The sequence below is a fragment of the Sus scrofa genome, chromosome 12 (assembly GCF_054392235.1).
Source record: "Sus scrofa isolate SSC_HxYL_T2T_F1_AM1 chromosome 12, Sscrofa_HxYL_maternal_Yorkshire_Landrace_v2.0, whole genome shotgun sequence".
NCBI lineage: Eukaryota > Metazoa > Chordata > Mammalia > Artiodactyla > Suidae > Sus > Sus scrofa.
In genome coordinates, this window is record NC_139394.1 from 55,746,600 (window position 1) to 55,768,400 (window position 21,801).

General features: G+C 45.8%; 1 protein-coding gene across 3 annotated transcripts in view; it reads left to right on the forward strand.

Annotated features, from left to right (window-relative positions):
- Positions 1–21,801, forward strand: part of LOC146398355 (uncharacterized) — a 246,098-nt gene that overhangs the window by 211,712 nt on the left and 12,585 nt on the right. For 2 of the 3 annotated variants that reach the window (XR_014821618.1, XM_084985733.1), the window contains one exon: positions 2,895–2,970. Coding sequence is in view for 1 of the 3 variants with exons in the window: in XM_084985733.1 (XP_084841859.1) it covers positions 2,895–2,970 (76 nt within the window). In the remaining 2 variants the exon portion in view is untranslated. Of the gene's footprint in view, positions 1–1,471; positions 1,841–2,894; positions 2,971–21,801 lie in introns of those variants that run through there. The other variant, XR_014821617.1, reaches the window with a different exon arrangement.

The following is a 21,801-nucleotide window of genomic DNA, read 5'->3' on the forward strand; positions in this document are numbered from 1 at the left end:
GGCCACTGCTAGTTGCAGGGCCCTTGGAAATGGTAATGAGCTCTAGGCAGATCTACAAGGTGACCAGAGCATTCGGCAGTGGCAGCAGCAGGGTGCGTGAGTTCCCAGGGGAGCGAGAGCAACAGCACCTTGTGTTTGATTGCAATGCCCTCCTCTGAGGTGACGAGAACCGCAGGTGGTGCCTGTTCAGGGACCCCTAGTGGGAGCGGGCCATGACCATCTCTGGAGTCAGTGATAACTGTGGTGGTTTGCCCCTGCCACCTGTAGATGGTGCATGAAGCAACCCGTCTCACTTAGCCCACATAGGAGGTGCTGTACAGGCTGCTCCTAGTTATAGGATCCTGGGAAGTGACAGAGATCAGGCGTGTGGGGACTGCCCGTGGCATTCAGCAGTGGCAGCAGGAGGGCGGGTGTGTTCCCAGGGAGTGAGAGCACCAGCAGGTGGTGCTCGGTCACAGTGCCCTCCTCTGTGGTGCCCTTGAGGTGAATGGGGCTGCAAGTGGTATGTGTTCATGGACCCCAGTGGTGGCAAGCCACTCCCACCTCTGGAGCCAGAGACAACTGCAGTGGTTTGCCCCTGCCTCCTGTAGACCATGCCAGAAGCACCTCGTCCTGTTTAGCTCCCAGAGGAGGTGCTGCATAAGCTGCTCCTAGTTGCAGGTTCCTGGGAAGGGACAGTGATGAAGCATCCGAGCACTGCCCAGAGTGTTTGGCAGTGGCAGCAGCAGGGAGGGTGTGCTCCCAGGGGAGCGATCGCAACAACAGGTGGTGTTCCGTCTCAATGTCCTTCACTGTGGTGCCCTCTGAGGTGGTGGGGCTGCAAGTGATTTTTGTTCAGGTATCCCCAGTGGCGGTGGGCCACGCCCACCTCTGGAATCAGGGATAACTGGGGCGGTTTGCCCCCGCCACCTGCAGGCCATGCAAGAAGCCCCCAGTCCCACTTAGCCCACGCAGGAGGTGCTTCCCCAGCTGCTCCTAGTTGTAGGGTCTTGGGAAGGGACAGTGACATGTGTCTGGGCGCCACCCAGAGTGTTTGGCAGTGGTGGCTGCAGGGCGGGTGTGTTCCCAGGGGAGTGAGAGCACCAGCGTATGGTGCTTGATTGCAGTGCCCTCTTTTTTTTTTTGTCAACCCGTGAGGTAATTGGGGTCACAGGTGGGGCCCACTCACAGGCCCCCAGTGGTGGCAAACCACGCCTCCATCTGGCCTCTGAGAGGGCCATCGCAGTGTGCCCCTGCCACCTGTAGTTTGTGCAAGGGGCACCACGTCACACGTAGCCCCCTGATGCCCTTAGCCCACCCGAGAGGTGCCTGGCCACTGGTAGCCTGCACAAGAAGCGCCCAGTTTTCCCTAAAGGAGCAAGAGGCTTCTCCAGCCTGTAGCTTGCGCCAGAGCCGCCCCGCCCTCTGTGAGCCTGTGGGCATGCGCAGCTTGGGTTCAGGGCACTTCCTCTGGGTCCGCCCCTCCTCCTTTCCCCTCCCCAACAATGGCGCCTTGCCGCCTTACCTCTCCTGTGGGACCGGACCTTCTCCCCGGTTCCCTCTGCCTGGTGTTCCCCTCCTCACCCCATGGTGTACCACTCCCCCGCCCATGGCGCCCTGCTCCTTAGCCCCTCAGGCTGTCCCCAGTCCTCTCCCCGGGACTGACCTCTGGAGCCTGAGTCTCTGCGCCCAGCCGCCGCCCGAGCAGCTCAGGCAGTGGTGTCCGGGCGGGTGGTTCAGATGATCTGTGCGTTCTCGCTTTGCCTTGCTGGTCTCAGTCCCGCTGCTGCCTTTTTCTCGGCGACTTTGAGGTCCCTCCAGCTCGGCTGATCTTTCCGTCAGTTGGGTGGCTTCCCAGAAGGTGGGTTCCTTTTCTCCTTCACAGCTGCCTCTCGGGGAATGCTAGTCCCGTCCTGATTCCTTTTCTCTCTCTCTCTCTGTTTTTCTGTTGTTCCACCCAGTTATGTCAAGAGTTTCTTGCCCTTTTTGGAGGTTTAAGTTCTTCTGCCAGCATCCAGTTGATGTTCTGTGTGAGTCGTTTCACATGTAGGTTTTTGGATGTGTTTGTGGGAGAAGGTGAGCGGGACCTCTTACTCCACCATCTTGCTCTGCTCCCAGGATTGAATTTTAAAAGTTCAGATAAATTGTCTGCCTTTTAGGTCCTGCGGAAGCTTCCATGAGGTTCAGGCTGCTTAGGGGGCCCTTTGGTGGAAACTTTGAGAAGCTCTGTGTAGGGGAAGGGTTGCTCTCAAGAGGTTGTCATTTAGGGGTGTGAATAACCAGAAATCTTTAGGAAGATGTCTCTGCAAACAACTGTAGAAGTTGGTCTGGACAGAAAGACAGAAAGCAGAGAAGCCTGTTGGAATGTCCCAAGCAGAGGCTTTGGGAAGTGGGGGGACAGTGAGGTGAGAAGAGGGTCCACGTTCAGACTTTAAGACTTTTCAGATTCAGAGCGGATAGCACTGCTACCCAGCCTTTCAGTCCCGCTTGGATGTCTCTTTCTCCATGGATTTTCCCTCTAGTCTGGATTAGAAGCCCCCCAAGTGGTCTGTCAGCTCCATCAGGGTGGTCAGAACATTCTGAAGATGAATGGCGTTTGTTGAACACTTCCCGCGTGCCGCGCACTTGTTTTCAGTTAGGAATGTGTTCCCCTGTGCAGAACTAAAAGCCCCAAAGAGTGGCTTAAGCAAGAACTACTCCTCCCGTGGTCGATCTGGAAATAAGTGGAATAGAATTTACGCAGGTGCCCGAGGATATCATTTGGAAACCAGGTTTCTTCTGTTTTCTGCTCCATCATCCCAAACATGTGGTTTCATCTACAGGTCTCAGGGTGGTTGGATGTTCTATAAATATGTAACTGGCAAGAAAATGAACAACAAAAAAAATGTCTCATGAAACTTTGTCTTTTTATTCAGGAAGGACTTATATCTACTTCTCACTGGCCAGAACGGAGGAACACAGCCACCAAAGCTACAAGGGAGGCTTGGGAAGGTGAGTATTTTGGCAGGATGCTTTGCTGTTCCAACAAAATTAGGGTTCTCATAGTAAAAGCAAAAAGCAAGGGATCATGGGTTTTTTTGGTAGGCAACGGCTGTGTCCGCCATAGCATATATTAACTTATTTAATTCTCACAACAATCCCATGATGTATTACTATGTTTGTAATTTTATGGATGAGGAAATTGAGGGACTGGGAAGATGAATTTTTTTAACATTACATAGGACCTGGAGGAGCTGGAAGTGGCTTAATCATCTATAATCCCCTGTGAGAACCTAAGTGATCTAAGGGTGGGACCCATGTATTTATTCTTTTATTGTTGTAGCCCCATCACCTAACGTAGTATAATTGGCCTGATGACTCATTGGATGTGTTATTGACAGCCTAAGAAAAGTCTGTACTTGGGAGTTCCCTGGTGGCTTAGTGGGTTAAGGATCCGATGTTGCAGTACTGTGGCTCAGGTTACTGCTGTGGCAGGTTCCATACCTGGCCCAGGAACTTACGTGTGCCACAGGCATGGCCACAAAAAGAGTCTGTACTCATTTCTTAGCTGACTTCCCCATCTTCCATCTCGTGACAATGGTAAGAGAAATCAGAAAGAATCTTCATGCCTTCCTCTTGGCCAAGGTCAGCTTGGATTTGATTTGAGAACTGAGTTCTGCCAATTGCCAGCCCCTGCTTGGCTGAGCACACCAGGACTTAACAAGGTCTGAATTGTTTCAAGGAGTGTTTTTAACAAGTTGTAAATGCATTTCACCAAGTCCCATTGCTGTATATAATTGATGCAGCTGATGAAAAGCAATCATGATCCTGTGAATCATTTCTCTCTGTTTACAAGTACATCTCATTCCCCATCTTCCAGAAGGATGTGCAAAGCAAACTTTAAAGGAGAATGTATTTTGATATTGACATATGGTAAGGCTGTCTTGCGTTCCACTTCCTTACTGGTTCATGTGATATGTAAAAAAGAAAAAGGCAAACTCATAATTACTGTAGATTTTATTTTTTAAATACCCACAGATAATTGCTTTTAAGTATAAACAAGGGCATTTGCAAGAATGATTATTTTATCTCCACTTGGTTTGCTTTAAGATAAGAAATATGACTGGCACCTTGGGATGTAATTATTTGCTTCCAAGTCTGTCACTCTCACTTAAGGATATGAAATGAGTCTCATTCCAATTTATAGCTATCCCTTACTTGCCCCATTACCCTTGCTAAGCCTTAGCACAAGTCTTCTTTTATTGAGTGTATGAACAAAATGAATAAAAGCATAAACCTTCTGGAAGAAATACTGAAAACCCTGAAGGGGGATTTTTTTCCTTGCTTATTGTGACTGAGGTTATCTAACAGCCTATATGGCAGTTGGACTTCAGGCGTGAGAGTAAAGGATTTGAATGAACGAGGTTGTATCAGTCAGCTAATGCTATAGTGATGCTGCATAACAAATCACCCCAAAACTCAGTGGCTTAAAACACTGTGTATTGATTTTCACAGTCTTGGATCTGCAGTTGATTATAGTTTGGCTGATCTAGGGTGGGTTCAGCTCCAGGCTATAGGTTAGATTCAAGTCTTTTTCTCAGGTCTTCCTTCTGGGGCCCAGTTGGAAGTGGCAGCATCACCTAGCATATAATTTTCTCAGGTAGATCACTGGAAGTTAATCAGAAGCACAGTCAGTTGTACAAGAACCCATGTCAAGCCTTAGATTACATCACATCTCAACATCAGATTGGCCTAAACAAGTCATAGGGGTCAGCCTCAAGGTCAGGGAGTGGAGAGAACTTGAGGTCATGGAAAAGGTGTGGAAGTAAAAGTTATTACAAACAATGAAGAGGTAGAAGCAAACATTCAGTCTACTGCAAAGGAAGCCAGAGGGGTAAAGAGGAGGGAACAGAATCATGAGGTGATAAGCAGAAAGAGTAAACAGAAGTTGGGAGCAGATGGGATAGAAGTAGAGAGAGATGGGGAAAGCCTATGCTCCATCCAGGTCACTGAGTCAAGATTTTAGTCTCATGAAAGGGTAAGAACCACTGCAGTAGAATAGGCATTCCTGAGCTCAGGGCACTTCCAAAAAACACCTAAAGGATCCTCCAGTATAAAAATGTTGTGGTAGCACATAATCTACTCTGTAAAAAAGCAGTAATAGGAGTTCCTATCATGGCTCAGTGGAAACGAATCTGACTAGGACCCACCATTAGTTCAATCCCTGGCCTTGCTCAGTGGGTTAAGGATCCATCATTGCTGTGAGATGTGGTGTAGGTCACAGGTGAGGCTCAGATCTGGTGTTGCTGTGGTGTAGGCCAGCAGCTGTAGCTCCGGTTAGACCCCTAGCCTGGGAACCTCCATATGCCACAGGTGCAGCCCTAAAAAAGACAAAAGACGAAAACAAACAAACAAAAACAAGTCAGTAACATATAATTTCCTGAGGTTGATTAGGTCTGTTGATGAGAGTAGAGACCAGAAGACAAAGTGGAGGTTAGATGTTGGGCAGGTAACTTGACACCTGTGTCAGCAGCATGACTCCTCTCCACACGGCCAGCTCACTACCTGGCCTCTGCTCCCTAGGCCCACCTTTCTGATGTGACTCTTGCCAACTCATCAATGATTTTCTCCATGCTAAATCCAATGGACACTCACCAGCTCTCCTTTTATTTTAATTCTCTACACCATGTGACACTGTCAACCACTCCCTCCCAGAAATTTCCGTTCCCTGGGATTCTACTTTGTGATTCTCATTTGCAATGCCTTCCTAGCTCCCTGAACCTTTCTTCTCAGTGTCTCTTCCTGGTTTGTTTGAATTTTCAAGGAGGGAAGTGTTGGTGCCAGAAAGAGAGAAAAGAAGTATTTGGCAGTAAATGGTCCAAAAATCTTTTGCCTTGGAAACAGCTAGAGCCTCCTGCTCACTGTGCCTGCTGTGATGTGGAATTGGATGGATGGTGCACTCATCTGGGGCCAACTGACTGCCTCATCTGAACAGTGACCCCCTCCTCTGCCACCTCCAAGCTCAGCTAGTGCTGGCCACACCCACTTCTTTTCCTCCCTTTTGAGTAAAACTTGGGGGGTAGGTTTTGCAGCTCAGTCACCCACAGAGCCCTTGCCCAGGGCCTAGCACACGGGACGTGCGCTCTGCTGATTGTGTCCATTTAATAGCTATTGCACATGCAGAGAGAAAGGGGCCCCGCCACGGTGCCTCTCCCACTTCACAATAACCTTCAAGCTACCTTTCCATGCCAAGTACCTTTCTCTGCCCTTCACCTGTCTGCGCTCCACTGAAATTGCTCCTGTGTTAGTCTGAACAAGCCTTCGTTCCTTAGGATGGCCATTCACCTCCCCGCCATCTCCCACCCCTTCATCATTCATAGTTCAGTGCAAATGCCACTTCTTCCATGAAGCCTTCCCTGATTTTCCAGCAGGAAGCAACTGCTTTGCCTCTGAACTCCCAGAGCCCTCTCTCTGCACCTCTTCTGGAGTTTTTATTCCTGTCCCCCCTGTGTCACCATTACTACTGTCTGCAGCTCATGGCCAGTTTCTTGTCATGGGGGATTTGCATCAAGTTTTGCTTTCCTCCAGTATGTCGCTAATGATTTGAATAGAGTAGGTCCTTAATAAGTCGTTCAGTAATAAAGAAATGAGGGTGGGAGTGGAAATCTGGGGACAAATCTGAGATGTTCTTAAAAACGCCTCTCCCAAGCTTATACTTTCGAAAAAGAGAAGAGTGAAATCAGGTTTTATTGAATCTGTCTCCTCTTTGCAGAATTATTTTGTGATCTCTTTCATTGGGCCAATTACGTTTATGAAGATGAATTACGACAGGCGAGAGCCTGCTTGCCTGAACTACTGTGTGCTAACTGGGTAATTAGCGGCCGGCGTCTAGGAGGGGAGTTTGTTGGATATTTCCATCAGAAGAAAAAAAAACACACATTATGATCCATAAAAAACAATGAGCAATGATAATTTCATTTTTATTGGTCATTTAAAAACATTCACTGATAATTCTCCCCATGTTTAATAGACATATGTTTGCTTCCTTCAAAATATATCTATAAAATTGTCAGAAGAAAACACTCTTACATAATTGTTCAGCCTCCTTCCATCACGAAGCCTTAATGAAAGATTTTCAAAGATGGAACGTGTGGCCTTCGGCTAGGGCATTTAACAGGTGGTACAGGTTATGCTGAATCAGCGGATCTTTCCAGAGAGCCAGCCCAAGCTAGACCCCAGTCTAACTACTGCATTGTCCTCAAGCTTAAGGGACTTTTTGCATCAGGGAGGGTTTATCGTCTGTTTTGCGTTTGAATTAGAACTGAATGAGGCTTTGTAATTAATATCCCTTCCTCTTCTTGGATAATCAAGATGGGGGCTCCAGGTCCTTTCAGGGTACCTAGACTCCAGGGCCAGGCTAATGATAGACACATTACAGGTGATAATAAATGTTAACTATATGAGCAAATGACCCTAGGCTGGCTGGGGGGCTAGCTGGCTGGATGGTTGGGTGGATGGATGGATGGGTGGATGGGTGAATAGATTCATTTCAATTGGATGAGATGTCCCACATCTCATTCCTTGTGGTTCTGGCAAAGAGTATGTATCTCACTGCCACTGGTTCCAGCTCTGATGGAAAGAGGACCAGATTCTTGAGCTCCCAGGAAACTAGTTACAGCTTCTGGATTCGCCTTTCAAGTTCAGAAAGGAAAATGCTTTCATGTGTTTCCAAAATCACCTTAGGAGATTATTGTGAGTTTTCTAAGTGGAAATTCAGTCCTCCCTACGAAATGTGTTTGCTTTTCCTTCTTGTTCCCTTTGGCTCTGCAACTTTGTTTTCTGGCCCCTGTCAGACCCTTGGCCTCTAGGTTCACTTTCCTGTCATGTGCAAGGCCAGGCAATCACCCAGGATGAAAAGGGACTTTGAAAAGCCAATTGGCAGTGTCTCAGAGGGCGGAATCCAGCTCAGCTGCCTTCAGGATGTACTGATTTCTCTCCAGAAAATAAGATTCACCAATTGACTCTTGCTTTGAAGTGCTGGAAGCCTGACCAATCAGAGAGAGAGAGAGAAAGAGAGAGAGAGAGAGAGAGAGAGTGAGTGTGTGTGTGTGTGTGTGTTTCTGTGCATGTGCATGTGTGATTGAACGTCTGTGTGCTCCCAGAATTTTCCCTTTGTGGGGAGAAAGGGGGACAGGAAACATTCTAGGGCCCACCTCCCTTTTTCTGAGCATCCGGGAAGGCTGGGGGCTGCCAGCAGGCAGGTGGGTCAGGCCGCAGTCTGTGTGTTTGCTCCCGGCTGAACCGCAGGTGAATATGGCCCCTCCCTGAGCTAAGCTTGTCTGCCATGTGCTCACCCAGTACCCAAGGCATGTCTGGGACTGAGACATAGGTTATTCTTCCCACATTCCTGCACCAGTGACCTCCGTTCTGCCAGCACCCGTGGTTGCCCACAAGCAAAGGCCCAGCTGCCGCCTGGCGCCAGCTCTGCCGGGGCAGCGCTCCACCTGCCCTTCCTTTCCTCTCCTACAGCCCATTTGGCTTTCTTGGGTTCTGCAGACAATCCCTGCCTGTACTGATCCCTGACACTGTGTAGCAGCCTTCAAACCAGTGTTCATCCTGGAGGATCGTGGGAGGGCCTGTGAATAAGCCAGAGTCACCCATCCCTGCTAAGCCGGGTGCAGCTCTAAGTTCCCATTCTCCTGGGGATCATCAGAGCATTGTCCTGCACCAAGGGGATGAGACATTCTCCTCTGTATCTCTTAGGAATATATCTGGAATAACACCAGATATATGTGTGGCTTCTATGATGTGTCGATGGAATTTTCCACAGTGGGGGCTGCTACTGGGTGATGGAGTAAAATGCTTTTAATCATTGCTTGAATTCTAGGGAATGCCTTGCTTTAGTCAATGGAGTGGATAATTCTTCTATATTTGTGTGATTTTTTTGTTCCCCTCATTACTCATTTGCTCATCGATGCGTTTGATTATTCATTCAGCAAACATTTCATGAGCCGCTAATGAAGCCAGGGGGTCAGAGCAGTTCACTTGGGATCAGAGCACCCTAGGTTCCAATCTCAGCTCCTTCATTTCCACACAGTTTTTTGAATCCGCAGTTCCTTTTCCGTTGCATAGGAGTAAACAGAAAGTCTGCACCCTGAGATTGTTCTGAGAGACTCAGGAACATTGCCTTTGAAATCCTCCATCAATGTTAGCTACTGTTAGGTCATTGATGTGGTCATTGTTTTTGCCAGGTGTCAAGTGGGACGCTGGAGAAACAGATAAATAGCCTGGCCCCTGCCCTAAAAGGGCTCCCAACCCAGCTGCAAAGGCAGCTATGAAAGGGGCTAATGCTGGTTAGTGGCAGGATGATGGAAGGGGACAGTGGGGACTAGAAGTGAGACTCATGAACTCTGCCGGGGGGAGCAGAGCAGGCTCCTTGGAGGAGGCAGGTCCATTCAAGTCAGGCTTTGAAAGGTATTTAAGATGCTAATAGTCAGAGAGGGGAAAGAAGGACATTCCAGGGAAATCGAAGACCATGACCTCGGGCAAAAGACAGCTAACTGTCCAGAGTGGCTGAGCATTGCTTGAAGATGACCACAGTGAAGAGGGTGGTCACGTGGCCAGTGTAATATCACAGAGGGCCTTGAAGGCCACGTCGAGGGAGGCCGTTGGGTTTTATTCTCTCGGCCATGGGAAGTGATTCTGGCATCTTAAGCAAGGGAACAATGGAATCTGATGGTTGCCAAGGGTACAACTTGCCTTATAAAAATAAATACGTTCAGCCGAGACTCTGAGAAAATTGGCAGGAATAAGCAGCCAGATTTTCAGTGCTTTGCCTATGTGAGTTTGCTTCCTGCCACAGGCAAAGGGGCCAAGAAGGATGATGTCACAGGGGCTGTGGGATGCCTCCTGTCCAGAGCAGGCAGCCAGATTGCACCTGCCAGGGACCACGAGGCAGGGGAGGCAAAGAAGATGGCCTCTAGTACCACACCTGGCTTCCTCCCATCCCTGCAGTCCCAGCAGGCTCCTGGTAGCCTGGGGAATTGTAGATGGGACACTGAGGCATGGAGGGACTGATCAGAAAGCACATTAGAGGAGTTCCTATTATGGCTCAGCAGTAATGAACCCGACTAGTGTCCGTGAGGACGCAGGTTCCATCCCTGGCCCCCGATCAGGGGGTTAAGGATCTGGTGTTGCTGCGGCTGTGGCAGTGGTGTAGGCTGGCAGCTGCAGCTCTGATTCAGCCTGGGAACTTCCATATGCTGTGGCTGCGGCCCTAAAAAAGAAAAAAGGAAAAAAAAAATCACAGATGGACTTGAACCTGAATCCTTCTTCTACCCTTAACTAGTTGTGTAACCGTGGGGACAAATTGCTTAGCTTTTCTGAGGCTCGGTTTCCTCATCTGTAAAATGGGAGTAATGATGACTGTTTGACAGGGTCATGGTGAGGACTCGGGGGGAGAATGTATAGGAGACTGAAGCATAAGGCCAGGTATGCAGTAAATTCTCATCAAGTGGAGATGTTGAAAGGGGCTTTGGGGACTTCGAAAAGGCTCTGCACACAGGCTTCCTCACCTTCCCCCACCCCTGCCACTGTCAGTTCTTCTGCCCCAGCTGCGACCTGCCCCAGGACTGGCTGGAGAGGAGCAGGTGTGGGAAACACAGCTCCCCACCTAGGAGGGTGGGTCTGTTGTCAGAGAAAACAAAAGCACATCATGTATTTTTCACCTAAGAGGGGAAAATAAGCGTCCTGTGTCTCTCCCCCCGCCGCCCCAGGACCTTTCCGATTGTAGCTGTGAATGAGAAAACACATCCATGAATTTCCCCATGAATATTTATTGAAATTGTACTTTTAATACAAAGCCATTTGACAAGTGAAACTCCAAGGAAAATGCATTTTGTGCAGCCATTGATCTTCAGATATTTACTATGAATATGCTGATCCTAGAAATATTGCCCACTGCTTTTTATTATTTGTTCTGGCTGAAGTCGCAGGGATTTGGCCTAGATGGTTTTCACAAGCCCAACAGTATTGGCAAGATGATCTTCTGGACGGCATTCAGCTTGCTTGCTTTCCAGCCCTCCATGTGTTGGTTTCTGACAACTGTTCCATAAACCCCTCTGGGAGTCACAAAGGGCTAGTGAATGGCAACTAGAGACAGAGCTGGAGCAGCTGAGCTCTGAAGACAGATAATTAGGGAAGCATGGAGGCTTGGGCTGAAAGGAGCTTAGAGGTCTTCTTGGCCAATGCCCTCACTTACATGCGACATGATGGTGCCCTGGAAGACTGGATGTCATTTCCAACCCATTCGCAGCATTGGCAAACATGGAAAAGTGATCATTTCCAAAGTCCACGGAGACACAGGGAAATAAGCACTTTATATGTTGCTGATGGAACTGTGAATTGTTACGGACTTTTTTGGGAGCAGGCCACCAGTATTGATTAAAATTTTAAGTAGGCACACCCTTCGAATCAGCAGTTCTACTTTTGGGACTCTGTCCTATAGATCTATAGCACTCGTGTTCTGGAGTTCCCTGGTGGCTCAGCTGGTTAAGGATCCGGCATTGTCCCTGCTGTGGTTTTGGTTACTTCTGTGGTGTGGGTTTGATCCCTGACCCCTTACCCAGGAACTTCCACATGCCTTGGGACAAACCCCCCCTCCCCAAAAAAAAGCACTGGTGTAGAAATGCATACACGCAAGAGTTCCCATTGTGGTGCAGCAGAAACAAACTCAACTAGGAACCATGAGGTTTTGGGCTCGACCCCTGGCCTCACTTAGTGTGTTAAGGATCCAGCGTTGCCATAAGCTGTGGTGTAGGTTGCAGACTCAGCTTGGATTCTGCGTTGCTGTGGCTCTGGTATAGGCTGGCAGTAACAGATCCCATTTGACCCCTAGGTTGGAAAAGAAAGGGAATTGGGCCACAAGTGTGGCCCTAAAAAACAAACCAAAAAAATACCAACCAAACAACAACAACAAAAAAAACCAGAAATGCATATGTGCAGTGATTTTTTTTGTAGCCTAGTTTGCAATACCCCCAGCTAGAAATTGCCTGTATACTAATCATGAGGGAAATGTGTTCCCTGGTTCTGTAGCTTGGTGGTCACTAAGTATTTCTGATTGCTCATTTAATTATAGCACGTACCTCCAAAATATGTATATTTATTTGCATCGAGGGCTATCTTAAGTGTAGTATAAACAAACACAAAATAGAAATGTTAAAGAGATGAGATAAAAATAAGTAGGGGTTGGAGTTCCTGTTGTGGCTCAGCAGGTTATGAAACCAACTAGTATCCATGAGGACAAGGGTGTGATCCCTGCCCTCACTCAGTGGGTTAAGGATCCAGTGTTGACATGAGCTGTGGTATAGGTTGCAGATACAGCTCGGATCTCATATTGCTGTGGTGAAGGCTGGCCACTACAGCTCCTATTCACCCCCTAGCCTGGGAAATTCCATTTGTTACAGATGTGGCCCTAAAAAAAAAGAAAAGAAAAGAAAAAAAACAGAAATAGGGATAAAACTTTGAATATTTTTTTCTTCGTGCTAGTGGGGTGCTCATACTCTGTGTTGGAGACCCTTACTAGAGAATATCACGCTGCCTTCGTAGAGGAATGAAACTGGATTTGTTTTTGCAAAAATGCAATCCTACAATGCAGAGATTGTTCTGTCTTTTAATCTTCCACTAAAAGATTCACTGTATTCATGGATGTAAATATACAGATATAGATAGACACACACCTGCTTTGATATATTTATAGGAGTATAGAGAATGGTGTGAACAGATTATACCAGGCTGTCACTATTAAGACTATATCAAGGGCAGAACAGGAAAGGTGGAAAAGAAAGGGAATTGGGGGGAAAATATACAAAAAAGACTATAGCAAAATGGGAAAATATTCATAATATAACACTAAATAAAAAGGAAGGTAAAAGTCTACATATTACATTAGTTCACATAGATAAAAAGTAAGCTGGAGAGTTCCCATCATGGCAGAGGGGAAGCAAATCTGACTAGGAACCATGAGGACTCGGGTTTGATCCCTGGCCTGACTCAGTGGGTCAGGGATCCAGCATTGCTGTGAGCTGTGGTGTAGGTCTCAGATGCATCTTGGATCTGGTGTGGCTGTGGTGTAGGCCGGCAGCTGTAGCTCTGCTTAGACCTCTAGCCTGGGAACCTCCATATGCCACAGGTGCGGCCCTAAAAAGACAAAAAAAAAAAAAAAAAAAAAAAAGTAAGCTGGCGTAGCTGGCATATGAAAGGGACTAGAGAACAATATGGACAAATGAAAGTACTGAGTGGATTAGGTGCACAACTTTTGTCTTGGGTTTTGGTTGTCGTTTGATGTTGGTATTAACAGCTGGCATCTTGGTCTCCCTCTGGGGTATTTACACTAGGTTCTTCTTTTCTCATGACAGTGACAGCACCCACTGGTCTCTGCAGAGACCCTGTGCGTGCTGGCATCCTTGCTCTGTGGACCTCTCGCTCTTGGGCCTTCATTTCACACACTTGGCAGACAGGCTGGTGTCTCTCAGCTTCGACTGCAAGTGACCAAAGGAGAGAATCCAATCTGTCCAGCTCAGGCCAGGGGTCCCAGTGCACTCTGGCCAGGAAGACGCAGTCATGAGGTTAAACCCGGATGTCACCTCTACAGCCACGCTGGAGGGATAGGGCAGGGGGCCGAGTCTTCCATGGATGGATGGACGGTTCATGGCAGAGGCAGTTGCAGAGCCCAAGCCCTGCAGATCCCAGGTCTGGGGATCTTTCACCTCCTCTGAGTTGTCTCATTTTCCACATCCAAGGACCGGTGACCGTGGGCAGGACTTGCTCTGTGATTTATGGGGTCAGGACCAGGCAAGAGGTGTCGGCACATTTCTGTGGGAAAATGGCAGAGTAACTCACAAAACAGAATGTGCGTTTTTAAAGGAGTGAGCATAGAGGAGGGTGCACCTGGATCAGTTCCATCTATTCTTCTGGGATCAAACATCCACATGACACAGTTCATGTATGAGATCCAAGGTCCTGTGCAGCTTTCAGATCTGAGGCTTCGCTGGCATCCTCTGCCTCCACATCCTCTTCCCAGCCCCATGACTTGGCCTGATCCTGAGCAGCAAAACAAAGCTCAGCCCGGTGATGAGAGAGGGGAAAAGTGAGGAGGATGCTTAGAGCGGGAATTATGGTCGGGATAAGCCCGGCTGGTGCTCTGAGGGGCTGGAGGCTGACCCGGGTGCAGGCTGCTTCCTCAACCAAAACTCGATGGTGTCAGAGGTAGTCCCACTGCCCTTGGCTACTGGGCCGTTTGAAGGGAAAATTGAATTATAATCCTAACATCCTTTGTACATCTGGAAGTTTGTCATAGTAATTAAAGGCTAATAAGGCGAGGGAGATTAAATGGATAGTTTCCTTAAAGATTACACTCCAGCACCCAAGGTCAGGTGGAAGTTGTCAGTGATGTAGTGGTTTAGTCAGGCCACTCTGGCTGAATAAATGTCACGACGAAGGCAAGGAGTCATTCAGTTTTCTATATTTGAACATCTCATTAGACGCCGTGTCATTCAAAGACGTATTAGGTGGCAGAAAGGTGACATTTAAGGTCTCTCATGGAAAGCCAAGCCCTTAATTACTGGATGGAGGTTAATATGGCTGTGGAACAGGGGGCGCCTGGGCGTAACAGGGAATAATGGATTATGCGAAGAACTGGTTTCGTGGGTGAGCCCATGAGGCAGGTCACTCCACTAGGATGTCCGGCCAGAGGTTTCCTGCCAGATGGTTCCCTGTCAGGCTGAATGTGGGGATGGGGCACTTCTCCTTGGTATTAAGAGGTGATGCTGGCGATTATAAGGGAGGAGATGCAGGAAATGGTCTCTCACCATCAGCAATGATGGAGGCAGGAGCCCAGCCATCCTGCGGGTCTGGGGAAGCATGGCCGAGGATGCTGAGGGCCGTGATGTGCTTCTGTGCTGGGGAGAGGCTGGCGGAAGCCGTGGCAGCAGCAGGGTGAACTGTGAGGGCACCAGCTCAACAGGAGAAGGTCCTCCACTGGAGCTGACGGGCAGCTACGAAAGGGCTCCCAAGCGATCTCACCTTGTGGTTTCACGCCCCTACATAGTCCCTTCCCCTGGATGCAGGCTGAACCCCCTCACTTACTTTGAACAAACACAATACAATAAAAGTGATGGGATGTGACTTCCAAGATTAGGTTACCAAAAACCCGATGACTTCTGTGTAATGCACACCCTCTTTAGCTCTTCTCACCTTCTCACCTTGACAGTCAGGCTGCCATGTTGTGGATGCCTTATGAAGAAACTACCATGGCAAGGAACTAAGTGTGACCTCTGGCCAACAGCCAGCCAGAAACTGAGGGCCTGTGGGGAATTGCATCCTGCCAATGATGATGTGAGTGAACTTGGAAGTGAATCCTCTCCCAGCTGAAACTTCAGATGAGACTGCAGCCTGGCCAACTTCTTGGTTGCAGCCTCATGAGAGTCCATGAGCCAAAGTTAAGCTATGCCTGGATTCCTGACCCAGAGAACTGAGTTAATCCATGTTTGTTCAAAGTTGTGGCTTAAAGCTCTGCGTTTGTTTGCATAAAATTTGTCATATGGTGATAGATAATGAATGTAATGAAATTTAGACTGTGTGAGGCTGCTGGGGCAAGGAGCGCCAGGCTGCCTAGGATACAGACTCCCCTTGTGCTATCCTTGCTTTTCTCAGCCTTTCCCCTTCCCCTGGAGAGAAAGGCTCTACTTCCCATTACCTGGGAAGTGGGACTGGGAGAGCAAGCTGCATCCTTTCCTGCCTGCCCCAGGGTGTGGGACCAGGTCCAGGAGCATATTCTCCATCCTTCCCTTTCTTGCCACCCATCCAAACCCACTTTCCCTCTGCTATTGCTCTCAGGAGAAAAAGGCAGGGTCAGTGTTCTGTGTGGGTCCTCAAAGAGAAGAAAAATGTCTTGCTAAAGGTTTAACAATGAACTTTAGGGAATGAGCTGGAATGAGCTGCAGAACTGGAGGAGGGAAAAAAACCACCTGTCTCAAGGCAGACAAGTCAGGAACAGATGGTTGAACAAGAACTTGTGAAGTAGGTCATAACAACTCTCCAGGAAATTTGGGGGCTGCCATATTTCTTCATCCTTTTTACCTGTAGCACTGAATGGTTATAGATCGACCCAGTGCCCAAGTATCTCAACACACAGGAGATGAAAAAATTCAATAAGTAACTTTGGCAATATCCCCTCAACTCACAAACAGGAAGAGCAAGATATTGATTGTTTTCCAGGAAGATGTGATTTTCCTGGAAAACGTTAAAAGCTGGAAGATTTAGGATTTTCATGCATTTCCTCTTCTTTCTACTAATATTTCCTGTGTCTCTTGGATACCAGGTCCTCCACTAAGGACTGAGGTTACAAAGATAAATACAAAATACAGTACTGTTCCTGCTTTCACTGGTGAAGTGAAACATATGTAAATAGAGCTTTTCAACTGAATGAAAAATATTGGTGAGTTGATTATCACATTAAAAAAGAAAAAGAATGAAAGCAATAAACACTATTTTAAGAGGATTTTATTTTTTTATTATTTTTTTTAATTTTAATTTTTATTTTTCTTAGGGCACTATCCATTTTATTTTATTTTTATTAGTTTTTTTCATTATAGCTGGTTTAGTGTCAATTTTCTACTGTACAGCATGTTAACCTGGTTACACATACATGTATAGATTCATCAGAAGTGATTAGAATAGTTCCCAGTGCTACACAGCAGGATCTTATTGCCCATCCACTCCAAAGGCAACAGTTTGCATGTATTAACCCCAGACTCCCAGTCCATCCCATTCCCTTCTCCCCCGTGACAACCACAAGTCTTTTCTCCAAGTCCATGATTTTCTTTTCTGTGGAAAGGTTCATTTGTGTAGTATATATTAGATTCCAGATATAAGTAGCATCGGATGGTACTTGTCTTTCTCTGACTTATTCACTCAGTATGAGAGTCTCAAGTTCCATCCATGCTGCTGAAAATGGTATTATTTTGTTCTTTTTTATGGCTGAGTAGTATTCCATTGTGTATATATCCCCCATCCTCCTAATCCAATCATCCGTCAGTGGACATTTGGATTATTTTCCATGTCTTGGCTATTGTGAATAGTGCTGCAATGAACTTGCGGGAGCACGTGTCTTTTTTAAGGAAAATTTTGTCCAGATATATGCCCAAGAGTGGGATCACTGGGTCATATGGTAGTTCTATGTGTAGTTTTTCTAAGGTACCTCCATAATGTTCTCCATACTGGTCGTACCAGCTTACATTCCCACCAACAGTGCAGGAGGGTTCCCTTTTCTCCACACCCCCTCCAGCATTTGTTATTTGTGGGCTTATTAATGATGGCCATTCTGATTGGTGTGAGGTAGTACCTCATGGTAGTTTAGATTTGATTTCTCTCATAATCAGGGTATTGAGCATTTTTTCATGTGCTTGTTGGCTATCCATATATCTTCCTTGGAGAAATGTCTATTCAGGTCTTTTGCCCGTTTTTTTTTTTCAGTTGGGTTGTTGGCTTTTTTGCTGTTGAGTTGTATAAATTGCTTGTGTATTTCAGAGATTAAGTCCTTGTCAGTTGCATCATTTGACACTATTTTCTCCTATTCTGTACGTTGTCTTTTTAGTTTCCTTTGCTGTGCAAGAGCTTGTGCGTTTGATTGGGTCCCACGGGTTTACTTTTGCTTTTATGTCTGTTGCTTTGGGAGACTGGCCTGAGAAAGCATTTGGAAGGTTGGTGTCAGAGAATGCTTTGCCTATGTTCTTTTCCAGGAGTTTGATGGTGTCTTGTCTTATGTTTCAGTCTTTAAGCCATTCTGAGTTTCTTTTTGCGCATGGCATGGCATGAGGGTGTGTTCTAGTTTCATGGGTTTGCGTGCAGCTGTGCGGGTTTCCCAGCAATACTTGCTGAAAAGACTGTCTTTTCCCCATTTGATGTTCTTGCCTCCTTTGTCAAAGATTACTTGACCATTGGTGTCTGGGTTCATTTCTGGGCTCTCTATTCTGTTCCATTGGTCCGTATGTCTGTTTTGGTACCAGTAGTACCACACTGTCTTGATGAGTGTGGCTGTGAAATATCACCCGAAGTCTGGGAGAGCTATGCCTCCTGCTTGGTTTTTGTTCCTCAGAATTGCTTTGGCAATTCTGCGTCTTTTGTGGTCGCATAAGAGTGTTTGGCTGGATTGTTCTAGTTCTGTGAAAAATGTTGTGGGTAATTTGATAGGGATTGCATTGAATCTGTAGATTGCTTTGGGTAGTATGGCCATGTTTACAATATTGATTTTTCCAACCATGAGCATGGGATGTCTTTCCATTTCTTTGTACCTTCTTTGATTTCCTTGAATAATATTTTATAGTTCTCAGCATGTAAGTCTTTTACCTCCTGGGTCAGGTGTATTCCCAGGTATTTGATTTTTCAGGGTGCAATTTTAAAGGGTATTGTATGTTTGTATTCCTTCTCTAATATTTCGTTGTTAGTATACAGAAGTGTGATTGATTTCTGAATGTTAATGTTATATCCTGCTACTTTGCCGAATTTGTTGATCAGTTCAAGTAGTTTTTGGGTTGAGTCCTCAGGGTTTTCTAAATGTAGGATCATGTTGTCTGCGTACAGTGACGGTTTTACCTCTTCTCTTCCTAGTTGGATGGCTTTTATTTCTTTTGTTTGTCTGATTGCTGTGGCTAGGACTTCCAGTACTATGTTGAATAAGAGTGGTGAGAGTGGGCATCCTTGTCTTGTTCCAGATTTTAGTGAGACGGCTTTCAGCTTGTCTCTATTGAGTATTATATTTGCTGTGGGTTTGTCATAAATGGCTTTGATTCTGTTGAGGTATGTTCCCTCTCTAGCGACTTTGGTAAGAGTTGTGATCATGAATGGATGTTGGACTTTGTCAAATGCTTTTTCTGCATCTATTGAGACGATCGTGTGTGTTTATAGACTTTTCTTTTGTGAATGTGGTGTATGAGGTTGATTGATTTGCATGTGTTGACCCATCCTTGTGCACCTGGGATGAATCCCACCTGGTCGTGGTGTATGATCTGTTTTATATGTTGTTGGATTTGGTTGGCTAAAATTTGGTTGAGAATTTTTGTGTCTATATTCATCAGAGATATTGGCCGATGGTTTTCTTTTTTGGTGGTATGTTTGGCTGGTGTTGGAATTAGGGTGATGGTGGCGACACAGAATGTCTTTGGAAGTGTTCCTTCTTCTTCAACCTTTTGAAAAAGGTTAAGGAGGATGGGTATAAGTTCCTCTTTGTAGGTGTGGTAGGATTTGTATGTGAAGCCATCTGGTCCTGGACTTTAATTTGTAGGGAGTATTTTTGTGACATATTCAATTGTATTTCTAGTGATCGGTCTGTTCAGTTGACCTATTTCTTCTTGGTTCGGTTTTGGCAGGGTGTAAGTCTCTAGAAAGTTGTCCATTTCTTCTAGGTGGTCAAATTTGTTAGCACACAATTGTTCATGGTATTCTCTCATGGGTTTTTGTATTTCTGTAGTATCTGTGTGACTTTTCCTTTTTCATTTCTTACTTTGTTTATTTGGGTATTTTCTCTCCTCTTCTTGGTGAGTCTGGCTAGAGGTTTGTCAATTTTGTTTACCTTTTAAGGGAACCAGCTCTATGAATTTGGTTTTATTGATTTCTTCCCTTGTTTCTTTAATCTCTATTTTATTGATTTCCTCTTTGATCTTTATGATTTCCTTCCTTCCTTCTGCTGCCTTTAGGTTGTGTTTGTTCTTCTTTTTCTCATTCATTTAGGTGATGGGTTAAGTTGTCAATTTGAGATTTTTCTTTCTTTTTTTTTTTTTTTGTCTTTTTGCTATTTCTTGGGCCGCTCCCGCGGCATATGGAGGTTCCCAGGCTAGGGGTCAAATCGGAGCTGTAGCCACTGGCCTGCACCAGAGCCACAGCAACGCGGGATCCGAGCCGCGTCTGCAACCTACACCACAGCTCACAGCAACGCCGGATCGTTAACCCACTGAGCAAGGGCAGGGACTGAACCCGCAACCTCATGGTTCCTAGTCGGATTTGTTAACCACTGCGCCACGACGGGAACTCCAGATTTTTCTTCTTTTTTGAGGAAGGCCTGTCTGGCTATGAATTTCCCTCTGAGCCCTGCTTTTGTGGCGTCCCATAGATTTTGGAGTGGTTGTGTCTTCATTATCATTTGTGTTGAGGTATTTTTTTCAAATTCCTTCTTGATTTCCTCCTTGACCCATGGGTTTTTGAGTAGCACGTTGTTTAGTCTCCATGTAGTAAGTTTTTTTCTCATTTCTTTTCCTGTGGTTGATTTCTAGTTTCATGCCATTGTGGTCAGAGAAGATACTTGAAATGATTTCTCTACTCTGAAATTTGTTGAGGTTTGCTTTGTGCCCCGGGATGTGATCAGTTCCTGAGAATGTTCCATGTGCATTTGAGAAGAATGTATATTCTGACTTTTTGTGTGTAGTGTCCTGAAAATGTCACTTAAGTCTACCTTTTCTATTGTGTCCTTTAGGATCTCTGTTGCCGTATTGATTTTCTGTCGAGAGGATCTGTCCATCGATGTGAGTGGGGTGTTGAAGTCTCCTCCTGTGATTGTATTCCCATCCATTTCTCCTTTTATGTCTGTTAGGATTTGTTGTAGGTATCTGGGTGCTATTAATTAGGGGCATATATATTGACGACTGGAATATCCTCTTCATGAATGGATCCTTTAACCATTAAATCGTGTCCTTCTTTGTCGTTCTTTATGGCCTTCATTTTAAAGTCTATTTCGTCTGATATGAGGATTGCAGCTCCTGCTTTCCTGTCTTGTCCATTGGCATGAAATATCTTTTCCCACCCCCTCACTTTCAGTCTATATGTGTCCTTTGCCCTAAGGCGAGTCTCTTGTGGACAGCAGGGGTTGAAGGTTTTTGCTTTTTTATCCAATCTTGCACTCTGTGTCTGTTGATTGGAGCATTCAGTCCATTTGACATTTAAGATGACTACTGGTAGATACGTATTTATTGCCATTTTAAACCTTGTTTTCCAGTGGATTCTGTGTTTCTCTTCCTTTCTTTTTTTGGTTGGATGGTTTCCATTTACTTTATGCTTGAGTGCTTTTCTTTTCAGTTTTTGTGAATGTGATGTCAGGTTTTGATTGGTGGTTGCCTTGTTTTTTAAGTACGTTAACCCTTTCCTATATCTGCTTGCTTTAGCCTGATGGTCACATAGGCTCAAACGTGTCATTAAAATAAAAAAAGAATCTATTATCTTTTCTTACTTTCCCTCCCCACAAAATTGTATGATTTTGATGTCTTTTTTTTCTTTCTTCTTCTTTTTTTTTTTTTTTTTTGTGTGAACATCTTCATGTTTAGACCTGTGTGCTGGCTTATTTAAGTGATCACTTTCCAGCTGTGGTTTCCTCCATCCTAATTCTTCTTTTTTTCTTTTCTCTCTCTCTCTCTTTTTTTTTTTTTTTAATTTAGAGAAGCCCTTTCAGTATTTGTTTCAGAATGGGTTTAGTATTGCTGTACTCTTTAGCTTTTGTTTGTTGGAGAAATTCTTTATTTCCCCCTTCTATTTTAAATGATATTCTTTCTAGTTAGAGTAGTCTAGGTTGCAAATTTTTTCCTTTGAGCACCTTAAATATATCTCGCCACTCCCTTCTGGCCTGTAGTGTTTCTGTAGTGAAATTAGCTGACAGCCTTATGGGGGTTCCCTTATATTTAATGCTTTGCTTTTCTCTTGCTGCCTTTAGAATCCTCTCTTTAACTTTTGCCATTTTTATTATGTCTTGGTGTGGGCCTGTTTGGGTTCAACCTGTTTGGGGCCTTCTGTGCTTCCTGCATC